At 42.3% G+C, this 27,698-nt stretch overlaps 1 protein-coding gene across 1 annotated transcript in view; it reads left to right on the top strand.

Moving 5' to 3' along the window:
• Positions 1 to 25,703, top strand: part of org (oogenesis-related gene) — a 33,440-nt gene extending 7,737 nt beyond the window's left edge. The window contains exons 3-7 of the mRNA XM_068015824.1: positions 5,104 to 5,326; positions 7,975 to 8,123; positions 13,300 to 13,434; positions 15,040 to 15,094; positions 25,632 to 25,703. Coding sequence (XP_067871925.1) covers positions 5,104 to 5,326; positions 7,975 to 8,123; positions 13,300 to 13,434; positions 15,040 to 15,093 — 561 coding nt within the window. The 3' untranslated portion in view covers position 15,094; positions 25,632 to 25,703. The remainder of the gene's footprint in view (positions 1 to 5,103; positions 5,327 to 7,974; positions 8,124 to 13,299; positions 13,435 to 15,039; positions 15,095 to 25,631) is intronic.
• The last annotated feature ends 1,995 nt before the right edge of the window (positions 25,704 to 27,698 follow it).

Below are 27,698 nucleotides of genomic sequence, written 5' to 3'. Positions count from 1 at the left end.
AGGGATCTTATTAAAGCGGGATGCTTCTGGACCGTTAACAGCTGAGCAGCAGATTCCTGCACTGCTATCGCTATTGTTATGACCAGGTGAGAAGTGTCTGGGGTTCCCTTTCAGCCTTCACCTGGTCTTACTGTAATGTAACGGTTTAATTTTAAACAGTGTTTTTAGCTCCCTCTTGGTGAATCCTTGTTCACTGATTTCCCATTATAAGGCAAAGAAACCAGCACAAACAGGCTTTCTTAAGTTTGAAAAAGAAAAGTTGGAATTTATTAAACTTCAATTCTAATTTGGTTGACGCCTATGGATACACGATGCACCAATGCTCGCATGCATACGTGATACACAGATGCAAACAGACAGAAAAGAGCAGAAGAAAAATAAAGTGAAAAAGTTTGAAGCAATATCTGAAGAGTTGTTGTTACCATTCTTCAAGCTTACTGTAGAGTCCTTGATTATAGGTAGATCTTGCTTTTCTTTGGGGCCCAGTATTCTTCTTGAACCTTGTTCGCTGTAGGAGACTTTCCTATCTTGAGGTTCACAGAGTCATAGTTATACAGCACAGCAACAGGCCCTTTTGGCCCATCGTGTCTGTGCCAGCCATCAAGCACCTAACTATTCTAATCCCATTTTCCAGCACTTGGCCCGTAGCCTTGTATGCTATGGCGTTTCAAGTGCTCATCTAAATACTTCTTAAATCTTGCGAGGGTTCCTGCCTCTACCACCTCTTCAGGCAGTGTGTTCCAGATTCCAACCACCCTTTTGGGTGAAAAAATGTTTCCTCAAATTCCCTCTAAACCTCCTTCCCCTTACCTTAAATCTATGTCCCCTGGTTATTTTTTCCTCCGCTAAGGGGAAAAGTTTCCTCCTATCTAACCTATCAATGCCCTTCATAATTTTGTATACCTCAATCATGTCCCCCCTCAGCCTTCTCTGCTCTAAGGAAAACAACCCTAGCCTTTTCAGTCTCTCTTCATAGCTGAAATGCTCCAGCCCAAGCAACATCCTGGTGAATCTCTGCTGCACCCTCTCCAGTGCAATCACATCCTTCCTATAGTGTGGTGCCCAGAACTTTACACAGTACTCCAGCTGTGGCCTAACTAGCGTTTTATACAGCTCCATCATAACCTCCCTGCTCTTATATTCTATTCCTCAGCTAATAGGGCGGCACAGTGGTGCAGTGGTTAGCACTGCAGCCTCACAGCTCCAGCAACCCAGGTTCAATTCCGGGTACTGCCTGTGTGGAGTTTGCAAGTTCTCCCTGTGTCTGCGTGGGTTTTCTCCGGGTGTTCCGGTTTCCTCCCACAAGCCAAAAAGACTTGCAGGTTGATAGGTAAATTGGCCATTATAAATTGTCACTAGTATAAGTAGGTGGTCGGGAAATATAGGGACAGGTGGGGATGTTTGGTGGGAATATGGGATTAGTGTAGGATTAGTTTCAATGGGTGGTTGACGGTCGGCACAGACTCGGTGGGCCGAAGGGCCTGTTTCAGTGCTGTATCTCTAATCTAATCTAATCTAATAAAGGCAAGTATCCCATATGCCTTCTTAACCATCTTATCTACCTGTGCTGCTGCATTCAGTGATCTATGGACAAGTACAGCAGTGTCCCTCTGACCCTCTGTACTTCCAAGGTTTCTACCATTTCATTGTATATTCCCTTGCCTTGTTAGTCCTCCCAAAATGCATTACCTCACACTTCTCAGGATTAAATTCCATTTGCCACTGCTCTGTCCATCTTTCCAGTCCGTCTATATCGTCTAAGGCTTTCCTCCTCAATATTTACGACACTACCAATGTTCGTGTCATCTAAGAACTTACTGATCATATCTCCTATATTCACGTCTACATCATTAATGTACACTAGACAGCAAAGGTCCCAGCATTGATCCCTGTGGTACACCACTGATCACAGGCTTCCACTCGCAAAAACAACCCTCGACCGTCACCCTCTGCCTCCTACCACTAAGCCAATTTTGGATCCGATTTGCCAAATTACCCTGTATCCCATGGGCTCTTATCATAACCAATCTCCCATGCGGGACCTTATCAAAAGCCTTACTGACGTCCATGTAGACTACATTGACTGTTTTACCCTCATCTGCACATCTAGTCACTGCCTCAAAAAATTTAATCCAGTTGGTTAGACACTATCTCCCCCTGACAAAGCCACGCTGACTATTCCTGATTAATCCCTGCCTCTCCACTTGGAGATTAATCCTGTCCCTCAGAATTTTTTCCAATAGTTTCCCTACCACTGATGTTGGACTCATCGGTTTGTAATTACCTGGTTTATCCCTGCTACCCTTCTTGAATAATGGGACCACATTCGCTGTCCTCCAATCCTCTGGTACCTCTGCTGTGGCCAGAGAGGATTTGAAAATTTGTGTCAGAGCCCATGCTATCTCCTCCCTTGCTATCTCCTCCCTTGCCTCACATAACAGCCTGGGATACATCTCATCTGGCCTGGGGATTTATCCACTTTTAAACAGCTAATACTTCCTCCTTTTCAATGCTAATATGTTCAAGTATATCACAATCCCCCTCCCTGATCTCTACACCTACATCGTCCTTCTCCATAGTGAACAGAGATGAAAAGTAATCATTTAAAACCTCACCTATGTCCTCTGGCCCCACACACACATTGCCACTTTGGTCCCTAATGGGCCTTACTCTTTCCCTAATTATCCTCTTGCACTTAATATAAAACGCCTTAGGATTTTCCTTTATCTTGCCTGTCCGTGTTTTTTCATGTCCCCTCTTTGCTCTCCTAATTACTTTAAGTAGCTCCTACGCTTTCTCTACTCTCGCGCATCCGTTCTTTTCAGCGCTCTGAATCTGCCATAAGCCTCTTTTTTTTTTTTTCCTGATCCAATCCTTTTATATCCCTAGACATCCAGGGTTCCCTGGACTTGTTGGTCCTACCCTTCACCTTAACAGGAACATATTGGCCCTGAGCTCTCACTATTTCCTCTTTGACTCCCACTGGTCTGATGTAGACTTTCCTACAAGTAGCTGCTCCCAGTTCACTTTGGCCAGATCTTGTTTTATCATATTGAGATCAGCCTTCCCCCAATTCAGTACCTTTTTATTTCTGGTCCATCTTTTGTCCTTTTCCATAACTACCTTAAATCTTCGAGTTATGGTCACTATCCCTGAAATGCTCCCCTACTGACACCTCTGACACTTGTCCGGCTTCATTCCTTAGGATTGGGTCCAGTACTGCTCCTTCCCTTGTAGGACTTTCTACGTACTGGCTCAAAAAGCTCTCCTGTATGCATTTTAAGAATTCTGCCCCCTTTAAGCCTTTTGCACTGATTATCCAAGTTGCTTTTGGGGAAGTTGAAATCCTCTAATATTATTACCCTATTATTTTTACACTTCTGAGATTTGCCTACATATCTGCTCCTCTATCTTTCCCTGACTATTTGTTTGGAGGCCTGTAGTACACTCCCAGCCAAGTGATTGCTTCCTTTTTTGTTTTTAAGTTCGACCCATATGGCCTTATTTGAGGAACCTTCTAAGATATCATCCCTGCTTACTGCAGTAATTGACTCCTTGATCAACAGTGCAATGCCATCTCCTCTTTTACCCTCCCTCCTCTCTCTTGCCTGTAGATTCTATACCCTGGAATATTGACCTGCCAGTTCTGCCCCTCCAACAATGTCTCTGTGATAGCCATAGTATCATAATCCCATGTGCTAATCATCATCCTCAATTCATCTGCTTTACTAGTAAAATAGATGCAATCCAGCCTTGCGTTTTTCACTTGTGCCTTAACAGGTTTATATTTGCTCTGCCTTCCAGACTGATTCAGTTTCTCTTTTATATTTGACTGTGCATCTCCCCTTACTGTACCTCCACTCTGCATCCCATCCCTCTGCCAAATTAGTTTAAACCCCTCCCAATAGCACTAGTAAACCTTCCAGCAAGGATGTTGGTCCCGTTCCGGTTCGGGTGCAACCCGTCCAACTTGTACAGGTCCCACCTTTGCCAGAAACAGTCCCGGTGATCCAGGAAACTAAAGCCCTCCCTGCTGCACCATCTCCTCAGCCACGCATTCATCTGCTCTATTCTCATATTCCTATACTCACTAGCACATGGCACCGGGGGTAATCCAGAGATTACAACCTTTTGAGGTCCTGCTTTTTAATCTGGTACCTAGCTCCCTATTTTCTTGTTGCAGGGGCTCATCCCTCTTTCTACTTAAGTCGTTGGTACCAGTGTGTACCACAACCTCTGACAGTTCACCCTCCCCCTACAGAATGTCCTTCAGCTGCTCCGTGACATCCTTGACCCTAGCACCAGGGAGGCAACATACCATCCTGGAGTCTCATTTGCATCACAGAAATGCCTACCTGTACCCCTTACGATAGAATTCCCTATCACTATAGCTGTTCCACTGCTTTTCCTCCTCTTCTGTGCAGCTGAGCTACCTGTGATGCCACAGACCTGGCTCTTGCTGCATTTCTCTGAGAACCTATCTTCCCCAATCTAAAGTGGAAAATCTGTTAGATAGAGAGATGGACCCAGGGGACTCCTGCACTACCTGCCTAGTTCTTGTACTCTGCCTGGTGGTCACCCATTTCCTTTCTGCCTGAGTGTCTTCAGTGGATGCAGTGGCTTCTGAGAAAGAGATGGGAGCAGACAGGAGAGAGATCTTCTCATTCCAGGAGCAAACAGACTTTCTGCCCAAACTGTTTGTACAAATTCAAAAAATCAGGTTGCCCAGCAGGTTAGTCATGTGACTATCTGCTTTGACCATGTCTGTTTGTGTATTCGGCTATCTTAGCAGTCAACCTGGAATGCGAGCTCCCCCACCTTCAGTGTCTGGTGATCAAAAGTCCATTGTGGGTGAATGTGTCAGGGAATGCTGCTTTGTCCTTCCAAACACAGTTAATATGCAAATATATTTTCTAGACATGGCTGATCTGTTTAACAAGTCCTTTCTTCACTCCAATAAGAGCTTAAAATCAATGTTCGTGACAAAATTAATGTGTCTCATTCTTGGCAGCTGGTGGTCTAGCATGACACTATGCCGTAGCATTTTTCAAAGAATTTCTAGAGACCTCTAAAATTCCTGAGTAAAAGTTTCTGTTTTTCTAGTTCAGCATGTTTCGGAGGTTGTCGACTTGGACCATTTTCTCTACACAAGTGGAAGAAGTGAAAGCGACTGACGCGAATGTCTTCACAGGAAGACGCTGGGTTATTGGGAAGAAACGCCTGAGCAGATTAGCTCGGTTTGTGTTTACTATGGCACCCTGCAGACTGCAGCAGCTGCTCGGCTTCCCTCTGGCCAGCAGTTTAGGCGAAGGTGAAATTTCAGACGGTAAGCATTCTGTTATGTGAAGTGACTTCTATAACAATTCAGCTAATTTTAAAGTATCTTTTAAGTATATTTTACCCAGTTATCTACTTGTTTAAAGTGTGCAAATAGGCTTCTGTAATCCAGTATTAGTTTTAATATTTGCAAATAATTTGAGTAGAGGAATGAATGGGAGCTATGCTATATTCTTCAGTCTGCACAATAGGAAAGCATGTTAGTAGATCACTGTCCTTGCTGATCCCCAATAACTGTTCAAACTCTTATTTTGAGAGCTTGAGTCAGTTGATGTAATACTAAAATAAAAACAAGAAATGCTGGAATCACTCAGCAGGTCTGGCAGCATCCGTGGAAAGAGAAGCAGAGTTAACGTTTCGGGTCAGTGACCCTTCTTCGGAACCCCAGTTCCAGAAATGGTTCCAGCATTTCTTGTTTTTATTTCAGATTTCCAGCATCCGCAGTATTTTGCTTTTATTGATGTAATACTAATGTTGATGTCATGTGACCTCACTAAGTAGACTCTACAGTGTTCATTGGAACTGGCCAGGTGTCTGAAGTATATATTTGAGCAGGATTTTGGGAAGAAATTGCTTGAGAAGCAGGCACTTAAGTCCTCTTAAATTGTGGCAGAACATGTGCTAAAGTTGCACATAGACCACTTTGCATCATTTTCTGTAGCTGCGCTGTACTCCATCTCCTCCAATCTGGAAGAAAATGCATGAGCATCCTGCTCTCGGGTAGTCGCCAATGCGGTGTAATTAGCTGCTCATCAATACTTGTCAGTAGTGTGGAAAAGCTTTCCCAGATGGGTTTTTTGTCTTATCTAGGGGTGCTACTAAAATAGAAGCTTATTCTAAAGGGAATATCTTGCCACTGTACGATGGAAACCTATTGCTGGTTTCCATGTTACTGTTGTGGCCTTGTTCTTGTGATTCTTGAGCCAGCATCTGGCGCAGAATCTTGTGAAAGGAGTATTGGGGATTTTATTTGGCCTTGGTTGAAATTTTGCCTTATGTTCAGATTTTGAAACAATTTTTTAAACAAACTTCCAAAAACTGAAGCTTGGATGCAATCCTTAATATCCCTGAAGGAAATGCCTCCGTTGACTGCTCTTGTACAAAGTTGTTTATAAACTGTTCACAACAACCTATTTGTGGTGGGCAGTTTTCTTTTTACTTCTACAAAGTTCCTTTCAAATTTGTGAAAGGCGATGATTACGAATGTAGTTTACTTTATAATTTAGCAATTGGTTTGTTAAATACCCCTCTTCTATAGGACAAAATCTGCTGGTATCTAAGGAGTCTAGCAAAACCACACTCCATCTGGAAAAAGTCTAATCATTCCTAAAGAGATAAGTTTAGGACTGTTGTAGGGACAAAATGTATGTACTATGTGCTGTTATGTTCATCATATCCTAGAAGGTCTTGTGTTTGATGTGACTGATGTGATACTGGGGCATTGATCTAGTACTTGTGGTTGGCTTTTTTTTTAAGCTGTTTAATTTTACTGCTCTTAAGATATACAATTTGAAAGTAAGAACACAAAAAAAAAGACCAGCAAAAAGCAAAGTTATGTATTTTTAAACTGCTATTTTACAATGGAGTAGAGCTCCATTCCTCTGGTATACATAGGCCTCATGTAGCCAAACTTTCTTCTTACATTTGGCTTGGGGAGACAGTGGCAGGGTGGTAATGTCACTGAACTAGTAATTCAGAGGTCCAGGCTAATGCTGCAGAGATACAGGTTCAACTCCTACCACAGCAGCTGGTGGAGTTTAAATTCAATTAACTAATAAAGATCTGGAATTGAAAGCTAGTTTCATGGCATCATTACTATCTTTGATAGTCATAAAAACCCACCTGGTTCACCTAATGTTCTTTAGGGGGGGAAAAAAAAAATCTGTCCTTAGCCAGCCTTACCTGCATTTGACTCCAGACCCACAGCAATGCGGCTGACTCTTAATTGCCCTCTAAAATAGCCTAGCAAGCCACTCAGTAGTTGAGGGAAATTAGGAATGGGCAACAAATGCTGGCTTTGCCAATGATTCCCACACCCCATGGGGAAAAAAAAAGTTTGACAGTTCTGTACATTTTTAGACCTGGAATACAGGATTGGTAATGAAGATTCCTACATATTGCATTCTTTCCACATGATACAGTACTTCAAGCTTTAGTGGGTTCCCTTTTTTCCTCCTCTTCCCAGACCCCCTTTGTATGCTTTGCTGTCACGATTGCTGCACCTAGCAAAATGAATGAAGCTTATTCCTGGAGGCCCAAACTTGACTGTCATTTTAAAGCAAGTTATTATTTTTTTTTCTTGGCACACGTGTCAAGTGTTGAAACGATGCTATTTAGGTGATTTTCATGTGTACCTTGCATGAATGAATTGTATTTCTTCAATGGAAAAATGTAAGTCTCCATCTAAACTCTTGAAAGTGGAAAGCTGATTCAGATTCTATAGATTACAAATTCAGGAGCCTTGTACAAAAACTTGAATTAGAATTAATATTGGCCAATTCGATTTCTAAGTTCAAATATTGTTTTTCTGTCTTTGACTTGCATATGAGTCTGCTGCATAGTATGTCTGAATACCAATAAGTTATACTGTAAATGCATGTAATAAATGCATTTCTGTGCCATAAATTCATATTTTAGAACGAAGAAACTCTCCTAATAAACCACGTGGCAAAGGAAGCAAAAGGAAACAAGATGATCTAGCTGAAGAAGAACTCTGCTGGGTTGAATCTTTGTCCTGTGACCTACCTGATGATGATGATGATTCAGTGGAGGATCCCAGTTATGAGGTCTGTCACAATAATGTAAAATTAATTTAATTTTGCTAAATTGCATTGGGTTTGTTGCTACACATAGTCGCCACATTGTATGCTTGCTTTCACCTGAGGGTGGTATATTTTGTTGAAGTATGGTTCCACAGATTCTGAACAAGCGTAGACATAAATTGGGGTTTTGAGTAAGGTACGTCTTGGCTAACCTCTATCCTCAAATGATAGCCACACATTGTAGCAGGAGCAAGGGCAGTGGATTGTAACTTGGAATGGGAGCTCTGTGTTCCTTCCGAAATAAAGGCCACTGAGACCATTTGTGATACTTCTGCTCTCATTGCTCTATATCACAACAGCATATCTCTATGGCAAGGAGGAAAACTGTGCTACCTAATGCCTTTACTCTGAAGCACAAAGGAACCTCTATAAAATGAAAGCAAAATACTGCAGGTGCTGGAAATACTCAGCAGGTCTGGCAGCATCTGTGGAGAGAGAAACTGTTAACGTTTCAGGTCTGTGACCTTTCAACATTTGTTCTGAGTATTTCCAGTACTTTGCTTTTATTTCATAGGAAACTCTATCCTTTTGTAAAAGCAGATCTGACTTTGGCACCTTTAGCTTTGATCAATTTTTGGCTCTAACATTTCCTGGTTTATCTGTTTTTCAGAAAGCCAAATCATGGTACTGTAGTAATTAGGATACTAGTCTAGCAGCCCATAGGTCATAAGCTCAAATCTATCGTGCAAGATTTGTGAAACTAAATTCAATAAATTTGGTAACTTTGGGCAAGTGCCAGAAAAACAAATGATTGTAAAAGCTTTCCAATTGTAAAATCAGACTAGTTCACCAAAGTCCTTTTTGGAGAAGCGAACTTGCCCTTCCTACCACTATGCAGTCTGGCCTATACATGACTCCAGTTGCACGCGAATTGACACCTTTAGTCTCCTTGGTCCAACTCGGTATGGGCAAATCAATTGCTCTGTAAATGTAACGCTCATCCTGAGGGAAATTTTAAAAATGAAAGCCTTTCTCTCATTTATTTAGACCAGAATGTTCTTGCTATAGCCGACTCATAGAATGCTTTTTTTTAAAGAGAAAATAGTATTTTTCCAAGTCCAGTTTAGCAGCTTGGAGTATTCCTTCAATCGTGTCTCTAGGCATTCGTACCATTGCTTTTTACACAATAGTTCTCTATGCTGCACCTTTTTTAATTTAATTGTTTAAATGGGCCTGGCATTTAGTGAATTTACTTGCAGGGAGTAGAAGAAGGTACTAGACAAAAGTAGCAGTTAATCTTTATATTTTGTGATTTTTTTTTTTCTAACCCGATGTTTCCTTTTGGCTAGCTTGTCGCCTTGCCCCTAAAGAAAAGCGTATCAATACTTTTAGTAAGAAAAGAGAGTCCTGGGACAGGATTTTATTAGCGGGGTAAGTCCTAACATCAGGACCAAATGTGGGCCCTGAGCCCATGTGGGCGGGACCGTGGCAACAATCTTCCTGGCAGCGGCCTCTAATGGGCCATCATCTGCCATCCAATTAAGGACGGCAGACTAGCTCTCCGTGCTGCCAGCCCAATCAGAGGGCTGACAGCTCTGCAGCTTTGGCAGCACCACAGAGGGGTGGCTGCTGCTGAGGCTGCAAAGAGAATGAAAGGGCGCCTCCATTTTAGTCAAATGGTCCAGCAGTGGGACTGCGTCAGGGAGCGCTCCTGACGTGGCTCCCTGGCATTTTCCAGGTCCCCCTGCCTCCCCGCCTGCCATCTGAGGGCTGGTAAAATTTCACCCTTTTATTTCTATGTTTTATATCTTGTGCTTAGTGCTTGTTAGCAATGTATTGTCTAAATATTCAGCTAGAATTTATTTCCAAAATGTTTTACTTTGTGGATAGAATGCCTCAGACAACTGAAGTCTTGTCTTGGCCAGGTCACATCTAACCTTTTTTGTACTAGAAAGACCTTTTTTACTGTCCAAGTAGAGAATAAAATGTGTGCATAAAATACTTATTTCGGTAAAGCAAAGCCAAACTGGTCAGCTGCAAATTAACGTAAGTTGTGACCACTATTTCTCCATTTGTGCTGAAACATTTTTTTGTGCTGCTAAAAATTAATTCAAATACAGTCTTCATTACTGTCACCCTCTCTAGTTCCTGAAGCCAGCAAGATGGTGGGGGACAATGCTAGAAGGAAGGGGGCAGCAGCATTTCACACAGTATACATTGGCCATGATTATTGCATCTGAAATATATAATTGAACCTGATATTTGTTTTCTCTTCCCTTTACACTTTAGTAGCCTAGTGTCAAAAGTATTCTTTCTAGCAAGTGAATTGTTTAGGTGCAGAATTCAACAGTGTCTTGGCCTCAGCCAGAATTCCTATTAGTGTAGAGTGAATATTTTCATTTTGTGCATTCTTGATGCTTCCTGAGTGAGATTGCCTATCGGTGTCAAACTAGTCAGCTGTCTGTAGATCTGTATCTCGATTAAAATGAGTTCAACTGAGTTTCTCCACTCCATCACCCCACATGGACTCTTAAAAGCAAATCCAGAAACAGGATGACATCCCAATTGTGGTTAAATGGCACAACACTATCTTTCCAACTGACATGACCAATTTCAAAGCATAAAGTAAAGATTTGAATTTCCTCTTATTGCTTCCCACTCAGTTTCTTGTCCAACATAAACTCCCTCCCGTTCCAAGGAGAAGAGATTAGATATTTGACTGTTGGCTGGGCTAGCCTGATGCTAACCAGCTCTAGGTATGCAATAATGCAAACTCCGTGCCTGATGGGAGCAGATTGTTTCCGTAAACAGTAGTAAGAAACTTGGGACTTCTGGCGCTTGAGGTGGTCTATGGTTGCTTTCTATCCTCCATCTCTCCCATTTTTGGGTTCTGTTTTTTTTTCAAAACTTGTCTCCTTGATGGGATGTTCCTTGCAGCTGAGTGCAGTAAGTTTTTAAGCATTTTATTTTGTCATTCTCTCTGTTCAAGAATCCCACACCAATGTGGAGAGTTTGGTAGTTAACTGTCAGTCAATGTAAACTGGTGCATTTGCCATGGCAACACCTCTACCAATCAGAGTTCACTTGCCAACAAATCAGCACTCTCCTCCATGCGGTACATACTGTAGTTTTCCCTTACATTAGTTATTCTTGCGATTGTCCTGGTGAGTGCAAGATGAAAAGCTTCGACAACGTGTCTCTATTTTCAGCAATACTCAACGTGGAATTTGATGTGAAGGGATCTGTGTTGTGCTCCTAAGTACAGAGCACATGATGTGCTTTCCCACTCCATTGCCCACTAGATGACATCAGATTAAACTTGGCTATTTCTCAATTATTTAAATGGCTATTTAAGCAGTCTAGTTTATTCTTAGTACTTTACAAAATTGTTCTATTTCTCAATGGCTGACTCTAGCTCCAAGGGCAATTGAGGATCAAAATCTGTTGAGTGGAATTATTCTGGTACAATCTTTATAGCTCTTTTGGGTTGATGACTATTCTATTTTATGTAAGAAGCTTAGAATTCTCCATTGGAATATGCATTTCCCCTTTTCTCATTTTTCTCTTTCCCCTTCTTTCCCCCCCTGCCCCCAAAACCTTGGCTTTCTGTGAGCTTAGTGTTTCTAATTTTGCTGATCAGCTGAGTGGATGGAGTTAAGGTACTAGTTGTGGAATGCATTCTTCATAACTTTATTGAGCACAGTCTGGCAAAGTAGAAGTTGATCAGGAATAAGAACATGTGATTGAGCCTCATTTGAAGGGATATTTTTAACTAGGGCAGTTAGTCGGTCATTCACAAGTAGTACTCTTTGGGTTGATTGCTGTGCCATATTCTTTGCTTTTCCTATGCATGTGGCCCATAGTCAGTTTCCCTATTTGCTACTTTCCAACAAGCAGAAAATCTAGGCTTAGTTGAGCAATGCTTTTAAGGTCTAGTACTACATGATGGGCTTTAACCTGAAGCAATTGCTTCAGAGCATCTGCAGAGTTGCTCTCTCATTTAATGAATTCTATGTGGATGTAATGTTTGGATTAGTGCAACTAACAGGCATAAATATTGTTGCTGCTTTTGTAGTGGGCTTTCCTTCATGTTGCTTTGTTAGCTTCCAGCAATTAATAGAGAAAGTAGGAAATGAAAAGTGAAGAGGATTGCCTACCTGCTAATTATTCTTTTGCTAGGAATTCTTATCCAATTTGGAAACTTTATTTTAAAGTCTGTCAAAATAAACTTGTGTATGCTCAGTGAGACAATAATTGTACTGTCTTATCAAATTCTTAAAACACTTGTGTAAGATGCCTCTCCAGGCAGTGACAGTTTTACCAAGTGGCTATTTAACTTGATACATTCCTTTGAAGCAAAATATGGCCCATTTTTTCCAATGATTTCATGTGATTGAGATGTCCCACTGCATTCTTCGATATAGCTAAGTCTTGTACATTGATGTGCTAGAGGCTACAGTGTGAAAAATCATCTATATTGCACTTTTCTGATTGGTTTAAATAGCTACTGTTGGTTCATAGTTCTGTTAGCTCTGCAAAAATGCTCTATCCAGATAGAAAAAGCTCAATTGTCAACTGCAAGTGAGGAATCTGTCATAGAGAGATACAGCACCGAAACAGGCCCTTCGGCCCACCGAGTCAGTGCCGACCATCAACCAACCATTTATACTAATCCTACATTAATCCCATTTTTCCCTCTCGCATCCCCACCTTCCCTCAATTCTCCTACCACCTACCTACACTAGGGGCAATTTTTTTTTTAAAACAATGGCCAATATACCTGTCAACCCGCAAATCTTTGGCATGTGGGAGGAAACCGGAGCACCCGGAGGAAACCCACGCTGTCACGAAGAACTTGCAAACTCCGCACAGGCAGTACCCAGAGCCGAACCCGGGTTGCTGCAGCTATGAGTCTGCGGTGCTAGCCACTGCGCCACTTGATCAAGTTCTCCAAGTTGGGTTACAGATTGGAAACCAACAAAAGTAGGTTTGTGTAGGGAATATCCACTTGGGTTTTCTGAAGAACCTGTTATTTATTTTGATCAAATAAAACAGGAAAAAGTCATCTTTTTAATTTGCAAAGACTATTTTGGATTCCAGTTAACTCTGCCATTCTGTCCTCTCCTAGTTAAGCTTGCACTTTGTGTTGGTTTTGGATTTCATTTTCAAACTGACATTCTACATTTGCAATTTTGTTTAGCCCAGCAAATACTACACTGATTCTGAGGATGTCAGTGAGGAACACAGGGAATGTAATGATACAGAGACAGACCTGGAAGTAGAAGAGACTGGAGACCCTGGCTTAATGAGGCTGAAAGAAACTCCATGCCATGAGGTAAGAATTGAATATTTCACACAATGAGAAATTTAATATTGGTAATTAAAATCATCTGTCATTTTACATCCCATTCAGAATAATTGTAGTTCTGAGGAAGATGTTCAGGATGTTTCACATTGTTATTACTATTAAGATACCTTGTTGTAAAGGCTTTCTGAGGTATTTCTTCTTTGCCGGTTAATGTTTTGTTTGTTGCCAGTCATCTTTTGTTTTGAAAAAAACAGCTGTTCTGCTGATCTGCTTCATAATCATAAGTTTTCTAAATTATCTGAAACAGTCTTCATTGGAAAGATATTCAGAACTGCTTTTTGAAGTGTGTCTTGGAGCTGAACTGTCTAGTGTGGTGTAACACTGTATTCCTGTTATCTGAATGCGCTGCTGGACTGAGGGCAGCCCTTCATACTGCAAGTGCTGTACAAAGTGATTCTCTCAACTGCTTTGAACTGCACTTGAGTATAAAATGTTACAAGGGGTGATTTTAAGATACTAATATATGTCCCTTTTTTAGCATTGAATATTATGGCAATTCATTAGTTTACTTTGTCCAAGTTACTGCTTCAGACACCTTTCAGTATTTACCTGCCAGATTTGCTGCATGAAACCTTGGCTGTCATCTCTTGTTACAACAATGGGCAGCACAGTGGCGCAGTGGTTAGCACTGCAGCCTCACAGCTCCAGCGACCCGGGTTCAATTCCGGGTACTGCCTGTGTGGAGTTTGCAAGTTCTCCCTGTGTCTGCATGGGTTTCCTCCGGGTGCTCCGGTTTCCTCCCACACGCCAAAAGACTTGCAGGTTGATAGGTAAATTGGCCATTAGCAATTGCCCCTAGTATAGGTAGGTGGTAGGGAAATATAGGGACAGGTGGGGATGTGGTAGGAATATGGAATTAGTGTAGGATTAGTATAAATGGGTGGTTGATGGTCGGCACAGACTCGGTGGGCCGAAGGGCCTGTTTCAGTGCTGTATCTCTAAACTAAACTAAACTAAATGTTGCAGCATAACTTTTTTTTTCTGGCCTTGTCTATCCCTTTTATACAGCAGTGTAAATATTGACCTGCATTTCTTCCTCCCCTGTCCCCCACCCTCTGGCCAAAATAAAAGTTGAGAATAAGGCTGTGACATTTCCTCTTGTACTGTATATTGGAATTTTTCTAACAAATTCATAGTGTTTCACAATTAAATGCCTTTTCAAAATCATATACACTACCTTGACTGCATTTCCTTTATCCAAATTGGTAATCTTCAAAAAAAAAGTCAAACGCGACTTGCCTCTAACAAATTTGTACTGGCATCTTTTGATTAATCCATGTATTTCTAAATGATTACTAATTTTATCACTAGGGATTCTGAGCATTTTCTCATAACTGCTGTCAGATTAGCAAGTCTTAATTAACCTGATTTATCCTTCCCTTCTGTCTTGAACAGGGGAAAGGGTGTGTTACGTGGGCTGAGACTGAAGTGTAGCCACATGGTAATCCTTAAATTTGCTAAATTTGTAGCTAGCAGTAGGAAGAGTTCACATTTAATCTGAGCTGCTTGGGTTTTGTGCAATGTAAAGTTCTTAAATTATTTAATATTTAGTTTAATCTAATTTCTTTTTAGGAGAATGAAAATAATGCACCTTGCATTGATTCTGAAGAACACATCAATTCATAAGGTAAGATTTTAGTCTCTTGGCATCAATATTTTGCCAATAGCACATTGCTTTTGACTTTTTTTTTCTAGGTAATAAGCTATGACAGGTTGGTTTTTCAACCATTGGCTCTGAATTTAATGCAAACAGTGCCATTCTTAATGGTTTCTCATTCAAGAAGCCAAAAACTGGATATACATGATCAGTTAGAATTAGTAAAATGTGGAATAATGGCAAAGTAACATTTCACCACTCATTTCACAATTGAAGGCAGCAAGAAAAAGACAGTAAATGTCCTCATCTCTTGATTTTGCAAGTTGCCATCTTCTCCTTTGACCATTTAACTAGACTCCATTGCACATTTGGGTGTTGCAAGAAATCTCATTTTAATTGCCAGGATTCTTTCTGGAGCTCCTTTTGAATTTGTGAAAGCTGATTGAATAAATCATACAGGATTGCTATGGAGCTAGACCAAAAGACTTGAGTAGAATGTTTCTTGGCAGAATATGGGCAAAGAAATCTTTCAGTATATAATGTTCTGCCTCTTGGTTTCAAGTTCAGACTTTGTGGAACATTTATCCTTAGGTGCTTCACATTTTGTCAGATTAAAGCAGTTTATTATTTTTCCAAAAAGTAGTAAGCCTGAGCATTTAAAATTCACCCAATGGGGGACCAAGAAATTGATAAGGAAGGAGAATCAGTCAACTCGCAAGGTACATCTGGAGACATTTACAATTTGTTTTTTATGTAAATAAGAGATTACAAGTAAAAGTGGGCCCATTAGAGGCTGAGACAGGTGAAATTATAATGCGAATAAGGAAATGAAAAGAGTCCATAAACACATACTTTGTCTTCTACACAGTGAAGATAGATACAAAGGCTGGAATTTTATGTCCTCTCAAAGAGTGGCATGATGGCGGTGTGGGGGTGTGTAAAATGGTGTGGGAGGCTCTGGGTGCCCTTCCCAACCCACTCCTACCTCCGCTGCCATTTTATATGGGGTGGTGGTGGTGAAAAACGGCCTGCCCACCCCAGGCCACTCGAGGCCCTTAAGTGGCCATTAACGGCCACTTACGAGCCTCCGTCCACGACCACAGAGATTTTACCGTTGGCAAGCGGCCGGTCCAGGCCTGGGAAATGTAGGCAGCTTTCTGACGGGGTGGGGGGGTGGGCCCCTCCTGATCAAGCATCCTGTGCCCAACAAAAGGCTACTTCCAATGCCCATCATGCCCCCCTGCCCCATCAACCACCATTGCTTCACGGGGGCCTGATGATCATACCGGCGCGGTCCCAAAAACTTGCCTTTTCCCAAAGCTGTCCTTCCTCCTCTTGAAGCTGGGTTTCAGTCCCAGCAGTACCTACCACTCACAGTGACACTGCTGGGACGAAGAGCTGCCGGCCCACTGGCTGACTGGCTGGCAGCTCCATTAGGCAGGACTTCCTGCCTCAATGAGGTGGAAGTCCCGCCTCAGACCAATTAAGGGCTTAGGGACCCTAAAATGCAGTGTGGATCCCCAGGCCAGGTGAAGGCGGGATCACTGGCCAAAGATTCTGGAAATAATGGGGGCAATTGGAGTGAGAATGAGGAACTTGAAAGAGTACTGGAGAAATTAATGGAACTGAGTAGTGACAAATTGAGGTAGAGGTAGCTGCGGAGATAGTGGATGCATTGGTTTTGATCTTCCAGAATCCCTTATTCTAGAACAGTTCTCAAGGGTTGAAACATAACAAAAATCACACCATTATTTAAGAAAGCAAGGAAAGAAAGCCACTATAGGTCAGTTAGCTTAACATCAGTAGTAAGCAAAATGCTCGAATCTATTAGGGATGTGGTGACCGGCTTCTTGGAAAATATAAAGTCAACAGGGATTTATGAAAGGGAAATCATGGTTGGAATTTTTTGTTGGGTGGGAGGCCCCACCCACCGGCTGAAAAATTCGGTGGTGAGCCCACCTCCACTGGGCCTAGGGAGCCAGGCTGGGGTTTTTCACTCCCCTGGTCCTTAGTTGGGTCTTGGGTGGGACTTCTACCACCTTGAGGAAGGAAATCCCACCTAATCAAGCTGCCTGCCAATCAGTGGGCTGGCATCTTAGTCCCAGCAATGCCACAGGAAGTGGTGGCCACTGCTGGGACTACACCCAGCCATCGGAAGCAAGGTGAAGGATGGCCCCAGAAGACTGGCAAGTTTTTAGAGGTCCCTGGCAAGTTGGGGGGGTGGGGGGGGGGTGGGGAAGATGGAAGAGTGTGCATTGGGGCCGATTGGGGCTTCGGGATCAGCCCTCCACGGGGTACAGGGTGTCCGATCAGGCGGCATCCCCCAAGCCCACAAGAAGGCTGTTTGGTTTTAACCGGCGGGGTTCTTGAGGCTATTGCCGTCTAGCTGCTGAGGGCAAAATACCCGCGTTGGTGGGAGGATGCCCTTAAGTGGCAGTTAATTGGCCACTGAAGGGCCTTGATTGGCCTGGGGCGGGCTGTTGCCACCCTGTGTAAAATTGCAGCGGGGCGGGAGGGAGTTGGGAACAGCCCCCCCCCTCACCCCGCCTTCCACTCCATTTTATGCCCCCCTGCCACCAGCCTGCTCATTTGGGGGCTGTAAAATTCAGGCCCATGTTGGGCAAATCTGTTGGAATTTCTTGATGTAACGAGTAGGATGGATAAGGGGGAGCCAGTGGCGGTCGTGTATTTGGATTTTCAAAATGCATTTAATAAGCTAGCTGCCACATGAGGTTATTACACAAAATTGAGACTCATGGGATTGAGGTAATTGGCATGGATTGAGGATTGATTAATGGACAGAAAGCAGCAGGAGCAACTTGTAAGTAGTGGGGTACCACAAGGATCAGTACTTGGGCCTCAGCTATTTACAGTCCCAATTAATGACTTGGACTGAGGGACTGAGTTCAACTTATCCAAGTTTGTTGATGCAACAAAGTTAGGTGGGAGGGTAAGTGGTGAGGACACAAAGAAGCTGCAGAGGGATATTTAAAAAGTTGAGTGTATTCCATCTGCCATGTTCTTCCCCACACAATGTGGAAAAGTGTGAAGTTATCAACTTTTGTAGGGTAAAAGAAAATAAAAAAAATTTGACTGAGACTGGAAATGTTTGCATTCAGAGGGACCTGGGTGTCCTTGTACACGTTTCACAAAGTTAATATGTAGGTTTCACTTTTCTTACAGCCACATTCATTCCAAACTAGATGTTGCATATATTACTGCTTTCCAAAAAAGTCTTGTAACGGCAGGAATTTATCATATTAGGATGAGTAGTTTAACTTTTATTAGGGACATTTTAAAACTTTGCGCCTATAGAACCTTTAATATATTGCATTTGACCATAATATCGGCTGGCTCTTTGCAGGGAAACCAGAGTCGAAGCTTGTTATCCCCTTTTTCTTACCCCATTATCGCCCTGAATCATCCTCCAGTTCAAATATCATCCACTATTCCTTTAAACAATGCAGTGATGTCTGTGTGTAGTAAAGCATTCTATCCTTTAGCAACTGTGTGGGGGTGCTGAGAAATTTTTTTTTCTGGTACTATCACCTACACTTGTACTTTTGGAGTATTGCACCCCCAAGTGTCTGCACATCCTTCAGTCTTTCTGTTGATTGTATTCATTCCATGTTCCTACCAAAATTTTATTGTTTTGCACTTTTCCACATTAAGTTGCATCTACCCTATGTTTGCCCATTCAGCTGAACTTTTTCATCCTCCTCAAATCTTTGCAATTCTACTTCCTTTTTGCCATACTCCTTCCATAGAAGGCTCTATCTGCTTCTGAAGAGGGCCTAAATGATCCCATGCCACTATTTCAAAGAGAAGAAATTAGTCAAGAAATTATGGTCCAGTGTACTGGACCATATTTATCCCTCAATCAACAGCACAAACAGATTATCTGGTTATTACCACATTGCTGTTTGTGGGAGCTTACTGTATGCAAATTGGCTGCTGCATTTCCAACAGTGACTACAGTTCATTTGCTGTAAATTGGACAGACGTCCGGAGGGTCACAAAAGGTGCTACATAAATGTAGGAGTTTTTTTTATACCTAGTATCTTACATCTGTTTTCAACTCGTTTTTCACCTCTGGTATCAAAACTTATATAAACTTGCAATATAAAATTAGATCAATATTAGGAAGATTTTTCTATTCCCTTCACAAACAGTAAGGGGGGAGTGAAGTGAACAGACTCCCAGTTAAACACTTCATTCAATTTCTTAAGGTCAGAAGTGGGGATGTTCGCTGATTGTGCAATGTTCAGCAACATTCGTGATTCCTCAGATACTGAAGATCCGTGTAGAAATGCAGCAAGGCCTGGACAATACCCAGGCTTGGGCTGATGTGTGGCGTGATTGTTACATACCACTTAAGTGTCAGGCAATGACCATCTCCAACAAGAGAGAATCTAGCCATCTCCCCTTGACATTCAATAGCATTACGATCACTGAATCCCCCACTATCAACATCCTGGGGGTCACCAGTGACCAGAAACTGAACTGGAGGAGCCATGTAAATACCGTGGCTACAAGAGCAGGTCAGAGGCTAGGAATCCTGTGGCGAGTAACTCACCTCCTGACTCCCCAAAGCCTGTGCACCATCAACAAGGCTTACTCTCCACTTGCTTGCTTGGGTGCAGCTCCAACAACATGAGAAGCTCGACACCATCCAGGCCAAAGCAGCCCACTTGATTGGCACTACATCCACAAACATTCACTCCCTCCACCGACGCACAGTGACAGCAGTGTGTACCATCTACAAGATGCACTGTAGCAAAGCACCAAGGCTACATGGGCAGCACCTTCCAAACCCGTGACCTCTAACACCTAGAAGGACAAGGGAAGCAGATGTGTGGGAACACTACCACCTGCATGTTCCCCTCCAAGCCACACACCATCCTGACTTGGAACTATATCACCATTCCTTCACTGTGGCTGGGTCAAAATCCTGGAACTCTTTTTTTTTTTCTAATGGTAGTGTGGGTATACTTACCCCACATGGACTGCAGTAGGTCAAGAAGGCAGCTCACCACCACCTTCTCATGGGCGATTAGGGATGGGCAATAAATGCTGGCCTGGCCAGCGATGCCCACATCCCATGGGAAAAAAAAAGTGTAACAGAGAACTCTTAGTCATAAGACCTAAACGCATGTTACTTTATAATCTCTTTTTCGTGTGTGTGGGTGTAATTGTGTATATTTTGGTGTTGTACAATAAGTATCAGAAAAGGAATATCCACTCTGGGGAATTCAGATTTAGACCAAGAGGGGAGCACTGGGTGAAGTAGTCAGTATGACTCGAGGAGCAAGGGCAGTTGGCAGCAGGGGTGCAGGTGGAAGTTGGCCAGAGAGCCATTTAAAGGCTTGTTCCATGACTCTTTTGGGATTGGTGCTTCCAGGGGAGGTATATAAAAGGATTCTGCTTTCTTACCACCATTGTGATTGGAAGCCTGTGACCAGTGGTGTACTGCAGGGATCGGTGCTGTTTGTAGTGTACATTAATGATTTAGATGTGAATATAGCATGTATGATCAGTAAGTTCACAGATGACACGAAAATTGGTGTTATAAATAGTGAGGAGGAAAGCCTTGGATTACAGGACGATATAGATGGGCTGGTGAGATGGGCGGAGCAGTGACAAATGGAATTTAATCCTGAGAAGTGTGAGGTGATGCATTTTGGGAGGACTAACAAGGCAAGGGAATATACAATGGATGGTAGGACCCTAGGAAGTACAGAAGGTCAGAGGGACCTTTATGTACTTGTCCATAGATCACTGAAGGCAGCAGCACGGGTAGTTAAGGTGGTTAAGGAAGGAATATGGGATACTTGCCTTTATTAGCCGAGGCATAGAATATAAGAGCAGCGAGGTTATGATGGAGCTGTATAAACGCTAGTTAGGCCACAGCTGGAGTACTGTGTACAGTTCTGGTCGGCAAAATATAGGAAGGATGTGATTGCACTGGAGAGGGTGCAGAGGAGATTCACTAGGATTTTGCTGGGCTGGAGCATTTCAGCTAGGAAGAGAGACTGGATAGGCTAGGATTGTTTTCCTTAGAGCAGAAAAGGCTGAGGGGAGACCAGATTGAGGTGTACAAAATTATGAGGGGCATTGATGGGATAGATAGGAAGAAATGTTTTCCCTTAGCAGAAGTGTCAATATCCAGGGAGCATAGATTTAAGGTAAGGGGCAGGAGGTTTAGAGGGGATTTGAGGAAAAGAAATTCACCCAGAGGGTGGTTGGAATCTGGAACACACTACTTGAAGGGGTGGTAGAGGCAGAAACCATCAATGTTTAAGAGATATTTAGATGAGCACTTGAAATGCCATAGCATACAAGGTTACGGGCCAAGTGCTGGAAATTAAGATTAGAATAGATGGGTGCTTGATGGCCAGCACTGACATGATGGACCGAAGGACGTGATTCTGTGCTGTATAACTCTGACTCTATGACTCTATCAATTCATTGACAAATTTGACAGTATTCAAAATGCTCTGCAAGGTTAACAGCAAGCATGAAGGAGTGCAAAATCTATATCTGTTTGACAGAATTGTAATTACCCTACAACATGTGGCACCTCCTGGACATTTATAGTGACTACTGCAATCCCTTAATAGATATTTTAGGTGTCGATATTGATTCTCAATGGAATAGTTTAGCTGATATTTATCGACACTTAGAAGAAACACAAGATAGGTAGTGGAACTCATCAGTGAGACACTGTCAATGGTTAGCAAACGGGTCACATTTGAATAATTAAGCCATGAAATTTGGTTCCGTAGTGCCTGGTGTTTTGGTGCCAAAGGTGCTGCTTTGCCTCCCAAATGGGGTCCACAGCGGATGTGCAATTCTGGTGCAAGTCACGCTGGACTCCATTTTGGTGAGAGCATTTGTGCATTCACAGGGAGCATCTGCCAGAAGAATGCAGAGTAGGCAGACTGAGATGTCAGTCAGCATGTAAAGTTGATTTGATGCCGACGTTGCCATCTTGGAACTCAACAGTTCAGCTAGTGCCCTCTCTTAACCTCATACAGCTGAACATGCATTCAGCAGCAGGAAGAGCTCCCACTAGCACTCTTTAAAGGGATCATCAACTACATTTAGCTTAGTTGCTGATTGACTTGATTTGAACTGGCTGCTGCAATTGTAGAAACGTTAGGTGGTTTCTAGAGTTGTTTTAAGTTACTGACGTCTACACGGAATGGCGTGGCACGTGCTGAAGGACTTTGTCCTGACTTCAAGCATTCTGCACAATTCACTTCCTCCAAGATATTGGTGTAGTAGTTTGCATCCCCTTTGGCCAACAGCATGACAGGGAGAATGAGTAGAGGTGACACAGAGCGGGGCAAGCTGCTGGAAGAGGGAGGAGAAGGAGACAGACAAGGGATCTCGGCAGGAGGCTGCATCTACGCAGGGTATTCAGGGAGCAGTTCTCCTACCTGAACCTCAGCAAGGGACAGTGTGTCAGTCATCACCATTTCACTAAAAATGTACTTACTGAAATCAGCCATCTGTTGAAAACAGCTGCAGCTTGAGATCAGGGCAAGGACTGCATTGCCAGTATCTGTGAAGATGACTGTGGCCATCGGCGCACAGTGGCAGCAGTGTGTACCATCTACAAGATGCACTGCAGCAATGCACCAAGGCTCCCTCGACAGCACCTTCCAAACCCATGACCTCTATCGCTTAGAAAGACAAGGGTAACCTATGCATGGGAACACCACCATCTGCACTTTCCCCCTCCAAGTCACGCACCATCCTGACTTGGAACTATATTGCCTTTCCTTCACTGTCGCTGGATTAAAATCCTGGAACTCTCTTCCAAACAGTACTGTTGATGTCCCTACCCCACATGGACTGCAGCAGTTCAAGAAGACAGCTCACCACCACCTTCTCAAGGGCAGTTAAGGATGGGCGATAAATGCTGTCCTAGCCGGTGATGTCCACATCCCATGCACTAATAGAACAATGTTTCTGTAATTCTGATGTCATAAATTAGTGAAGTATTGTCTGCTTTACTGGCTTTTCAGTGAAGGCATTCAGTCAATTTGCATTGTCTTGCATTTATCCAGAGGGGTGCGGAGAATCCTATACCTAATGGGGTCAAATCTCTGCATGCCACCTGTCCCTTTGCATGACCCTGTATAATAAAACTTGATATTGGTGAAGTACTTTGCATATTTGTGGATTAGAAATGAGCCCTAGTCGACATAGTGCCAGTGTTATTCTTGTTGCCTTGTGTGCAGTTAATTTGTATAAATTTAACTTTTTTGAGCTGCATATGAAGTCTATCCAATACACTTTGAAATTCCAAGTGAATCATCCACTCATCTGTATTCGATTTTGTTTCATGTTTGCTTCAAGGTACTTGGGTGTAGTCCCGGAGCATATTTTGTTTGCTTGATTTTTCTGAAGTGTGTCCCATCTTCTAGCTTCAGCAAGGGAATCTATTCCATCTGTGTCAGCTCTTAAATTTGACCCTTATATTGTAAAACATGCTTTACTCTTCAATTCCTGTTATAATTGACTAGATCTGGAATGTTGTTGACTTCAAGCAGAGCTATTGTGGATTCAATTGGTTTTGATCCCTTTCAATCTGATTAACTGCGTTCTGTATGATGGAATGCATCTAAATACTTCAGAATAGTGTTAATACTAACTACTGTGACACTCAAATTACTCAATGTGAGGTTCCATCAACATATTCCAGTAGATATGTAGCAATATTATAATTGCTGAGGAAATCTGTGGCTTGACTGAGGTCTGTGCTTTAACTACTACTGTCTAAAAGGATGGGAGACTGAAAGCTAAGACTCTTTTCGGCTGGCTCAACTTACTGAGATTTGTGTAAAACTTCAAAGTGACTTTAAGAAAATTGGAAATCTAAACAGAAAATGAACGTCCTATCTAGTTGTAGCTGAGAAAAGCAAGCTTCTAAGTTGATCTTTCAGTATTGAAGTGTTTGAATACATACTGGATGTAAAGATGTTTCCCAGAGAGCATTGAGAAGAGGAGTCAGAATGTATTCGGCACTTCGAGCCTGCTCCGCCACTCAATATGATCATGGCTAATCTACCTCCACTCCACCTTTCCACATTATTCCCCCATATCCCTTTAATCCCTTAGAATCCAAAAATCTATCAATCTCTTGCATATATTTAATGACTGACGGTCTACAGCCCTCTTGGGTAGAGAGTTTCGAAGGTGCACAACTGAGAAATTTCTCACTCAATCCTAAATGTCTGAGACTCTGACCCTGTCTTCTAGACTCCCCTGTCCAAGGAAATATTCTCCCAGTGTCTACCCTATCCAGCCCCTTACAAATTTTATATTTCAAACAGATCCCCTCTCCTTCCTCAATTCTACTTTGTCGTCTCATAGGACAATCCCTCATCCCAGGGACCAATTTAGTGATTTTTCCATTGCACTCCCTCCAAGGCAAGTCTATCCTTTCTTGGGTAAGGAGTACACTACACTGCACTTCCAGGTATGCTCTTGCCAAGGCCCTATACAATTGCAATAATACTACTGCACTGTTAGCCTTTATTATAAAGAGATTGGAGTAAAACACATCATTTGTTTTCCTTATTGCTTGCTGTCTCTGCATGTTGAGTTTTATTGTACAATAAGACTCTGGTCCTTCTGAATACCAATATTTTCCAGTCTTTAACAGTCTTAAGTATTTAGCTTTTCTATTTTTCCTACCAAAATGGATAACTTCATACTTTGCCACATTGCAGCCCATCTGCCATGTTCTTGTTTAACATGTCCATATTGTTTTGCAGTCACAATTGTGCTGTCCTCACACCTAACTTCTTATTCTCTGCCAATCATATGATTCTCTAAGTGCTCTTTATCAGCACCCCATCCCCATCTCACCAGAAAAGGTTGCAGTTTGTCCATTCCAGTGTAATTAAGGTTTTTTTTAATGGTCTTAATTACTGCCACACAACCCCTCTGACACTGAAAGTTGACTAATGTGCAGTTTCATTCCTTCAGATTTTGATTAGTTTTTTTTATTTTGCTTTCTGTATCTAAACTGGCATTAAATTAAATATTCTAACTGATACCTCTAGGATCAGAATCTGCATTTTTGATTTAACGATTCCTCAATCTGGTTGCATGCCCTGTTCTCACAGGTCCTTGATGCTCTGTAGAGGGCACTGCACTTTTCAATAATTGGCTGAGACCTTCCCATGCAACAACCTTTAAAATCTACAGAGTGCAGTGATTGGCGGGCACTATTCATTTGTCGCTGACCACAAAATCTAGCCCATTGTCTTAGTCACCTACAGGTTTGTAAAGACATAGCCTGTATCGTTTGTATTTCCACATCTATTTCAGTGTTAACAGGCTCTATTTTCTATTTGCCATTCTAGGAATATCTAAAACATGTCTGAAATAGTTCTTTCACAAGTGACTGGCTCGCAGTTCACTTTTTATCTTCGGGCACTCTGACCAATTTTTTTTGTAGTCGTTTAGTGTACTCCTTAGCCTGGTCCTAATGTATTGTAAAACATTTGGTTCTTTTTTGCTTCTAGTAAATTCTAACTTTTGTTTGCAGATTGAGAAGCTGAGATTGAATGCCCTTTCTCCATAAATATTTGTGAACTTTGTAATTTGAATCAACTGGACTTTTGTACATTCAGTTTTGTGTATTGTGATTTAATAAAATTGAATTCATGACTTCACAGTTTTTCAATTTGACTTTTTAAAAAAAAAATGCTTATTTGCAGCAAAACCTATTCAGTGCTCAGCTGGCCAGACTCCCACTTTGCACCCTATGTAAACTTCAGCTCATGCAAAACTCTACTGCCTGTATCCTACCTCGCACCAAGTCCTGTTCACCCATCACCCCTGTGTTCACTAAGCAACATTGGGTCCTGGTCTAGCAGCAGCTTGATTTTTAAAATTCTCATTCTTGTTTTCAAATCTCTTCATTGCTTCTCCCTTCCCTATCTCTGTGTAACCTCCAGCCCAACAAGCCTGCCAGATATCTGGTCACCTGTGCATCCCCAAGTCCATTGTTTTGCTGGCTGTGCTTTCAGCAGCCTAGGTCTTCGACTCTGAACATGAAACATAAGAAATAGCAGCAGGAGTAGGCCATTCGGCCCCTCAAGCCTGCTCTGCCATTCAATAAGATCATGTGCTGATCTGATTGTGGCCTTAACTCCACTTTCCTGCCTGCCCCATAACCCTTGACTTCCCTGTCGATCAAAAATCTGTCTAACTCGGCCTTGAATATATTCAATGACTCGGCGTCAACTGCTCGTTGGGGGAAAGAGAATTCCGAAGATTAACAACCCTCAGAAGAAATTACTCCTCATCTCAAATGGGAAACACCTTAATTTGAAACTCTGCCCCCTAGTTCTAGATTCCCCATGAGGGGAAATGTCCTCTCAGCATCTACTGTCAAACCCCCTCAGAATCACCTCTCATTCTTCTGTGCTCCCATGACACTAGTCCCAAATTAGAATATTTAATGACTTATTAGACAGATTTGCCCTTTTTCCAGTTCCCTATACATTAGTCTCCACATTAGGAAGAAGTGTTTCCATGTCACTGGAGTTGATGTATACCTTTTGATGGGAGGGGTGCTGTCAGCAATTTCTTCTGCTCGAGTTTTCAAAGTGTTGGCTCTTTGAAGGTATCAGATTTTGAGATGCCTGGACAGATACATGCATCTGGCTCGATGAATTGATCAGTAAAGACTGCAACCTTCCCTTGAAGGAAACTGGTCTACCCTGGTGGCTTTGTTCCAGCAGGGTCAAACTTGTGGCATGTATGATGGTTTGGGGAGAGGTCTGATGAATGTGGTGCAATCTTTTTTCAATTTGATGTGACTGACGTACTTCTGCACACTGAACTGGGATTTTTCATGCTGCTGCTGCCCAAGTGCTGTTTGGATTTCCCTGGGGCAAGTTTAAAATATTTCTGGAGTCAGCCTCTGACAGTTTGTGTGTGATTTGAGAGCTTGCCACCAGGAAATCAGACAATGGTGTGTGCAGCAGTACACCAGTCGCATCAAACTAAAAAAAAATTGCACCACATCCATCAGACCTCTCCCCAGCCCATCATGCAGTCTGGCTGAGCACCACTGCACTAATCCAGGAACGTGCTGCAAGCGATCAAACTCCTAACTGCGTACTGAAAGATATCTCTGCTAACAGAATGGATCCTTTTGGACTGGTACTCAACTAGGGACCTGGAAAGTCTACAACTAACGGTACTGCTGCAGCCCTTTAAATATTGCATTATTCAGTGTTTTTCAATGGTAGATACTTGTTTTATGCAGGTGTTATTTATGATTAATTGTGTGGTAATAGAAAATGTGATATCTTTCCATTATACCAGCCATATAAGGGAGAGCACTTCCATTGATCATTTCCACCATAAAATGCACCTGGTGGGAAAAATATACATGAGGTCTGATGCTGGGTTGCCACCCAATTTTTTGCCCCTGTAATGTTACATACACTAATGTTAAATATGCTATATAAGTGCAAGTTGTTGTTGAAATGCTCCTTGGTAAAGAATTGAGATCTTCCTTTCATTTATTTTAAGTAGTTTAGTGCTTAATCTGTACATAATTACTAGTCCACTTTGTTTATCATTGTGTTACCCTGTATAT

Source organism: Heterodontus francisci, chromosome 36 (genome assembly GCF_036365525.1).
Source record: "Heterodontus francisci isolate sHetFra1 chromosome 36, sHetFra1.hap1, whole genome shotgun sequence".
Lineage (NCBI taxonomy): Eukaryota > Metazoa > Chordata > Chondrichthyes > Heterodontiformes > Heterodontidae > Heterodontus > Heterodontus francisci.
This window is presented reverse-complemented; position numbering and strand designations above follow the sequence as displayed.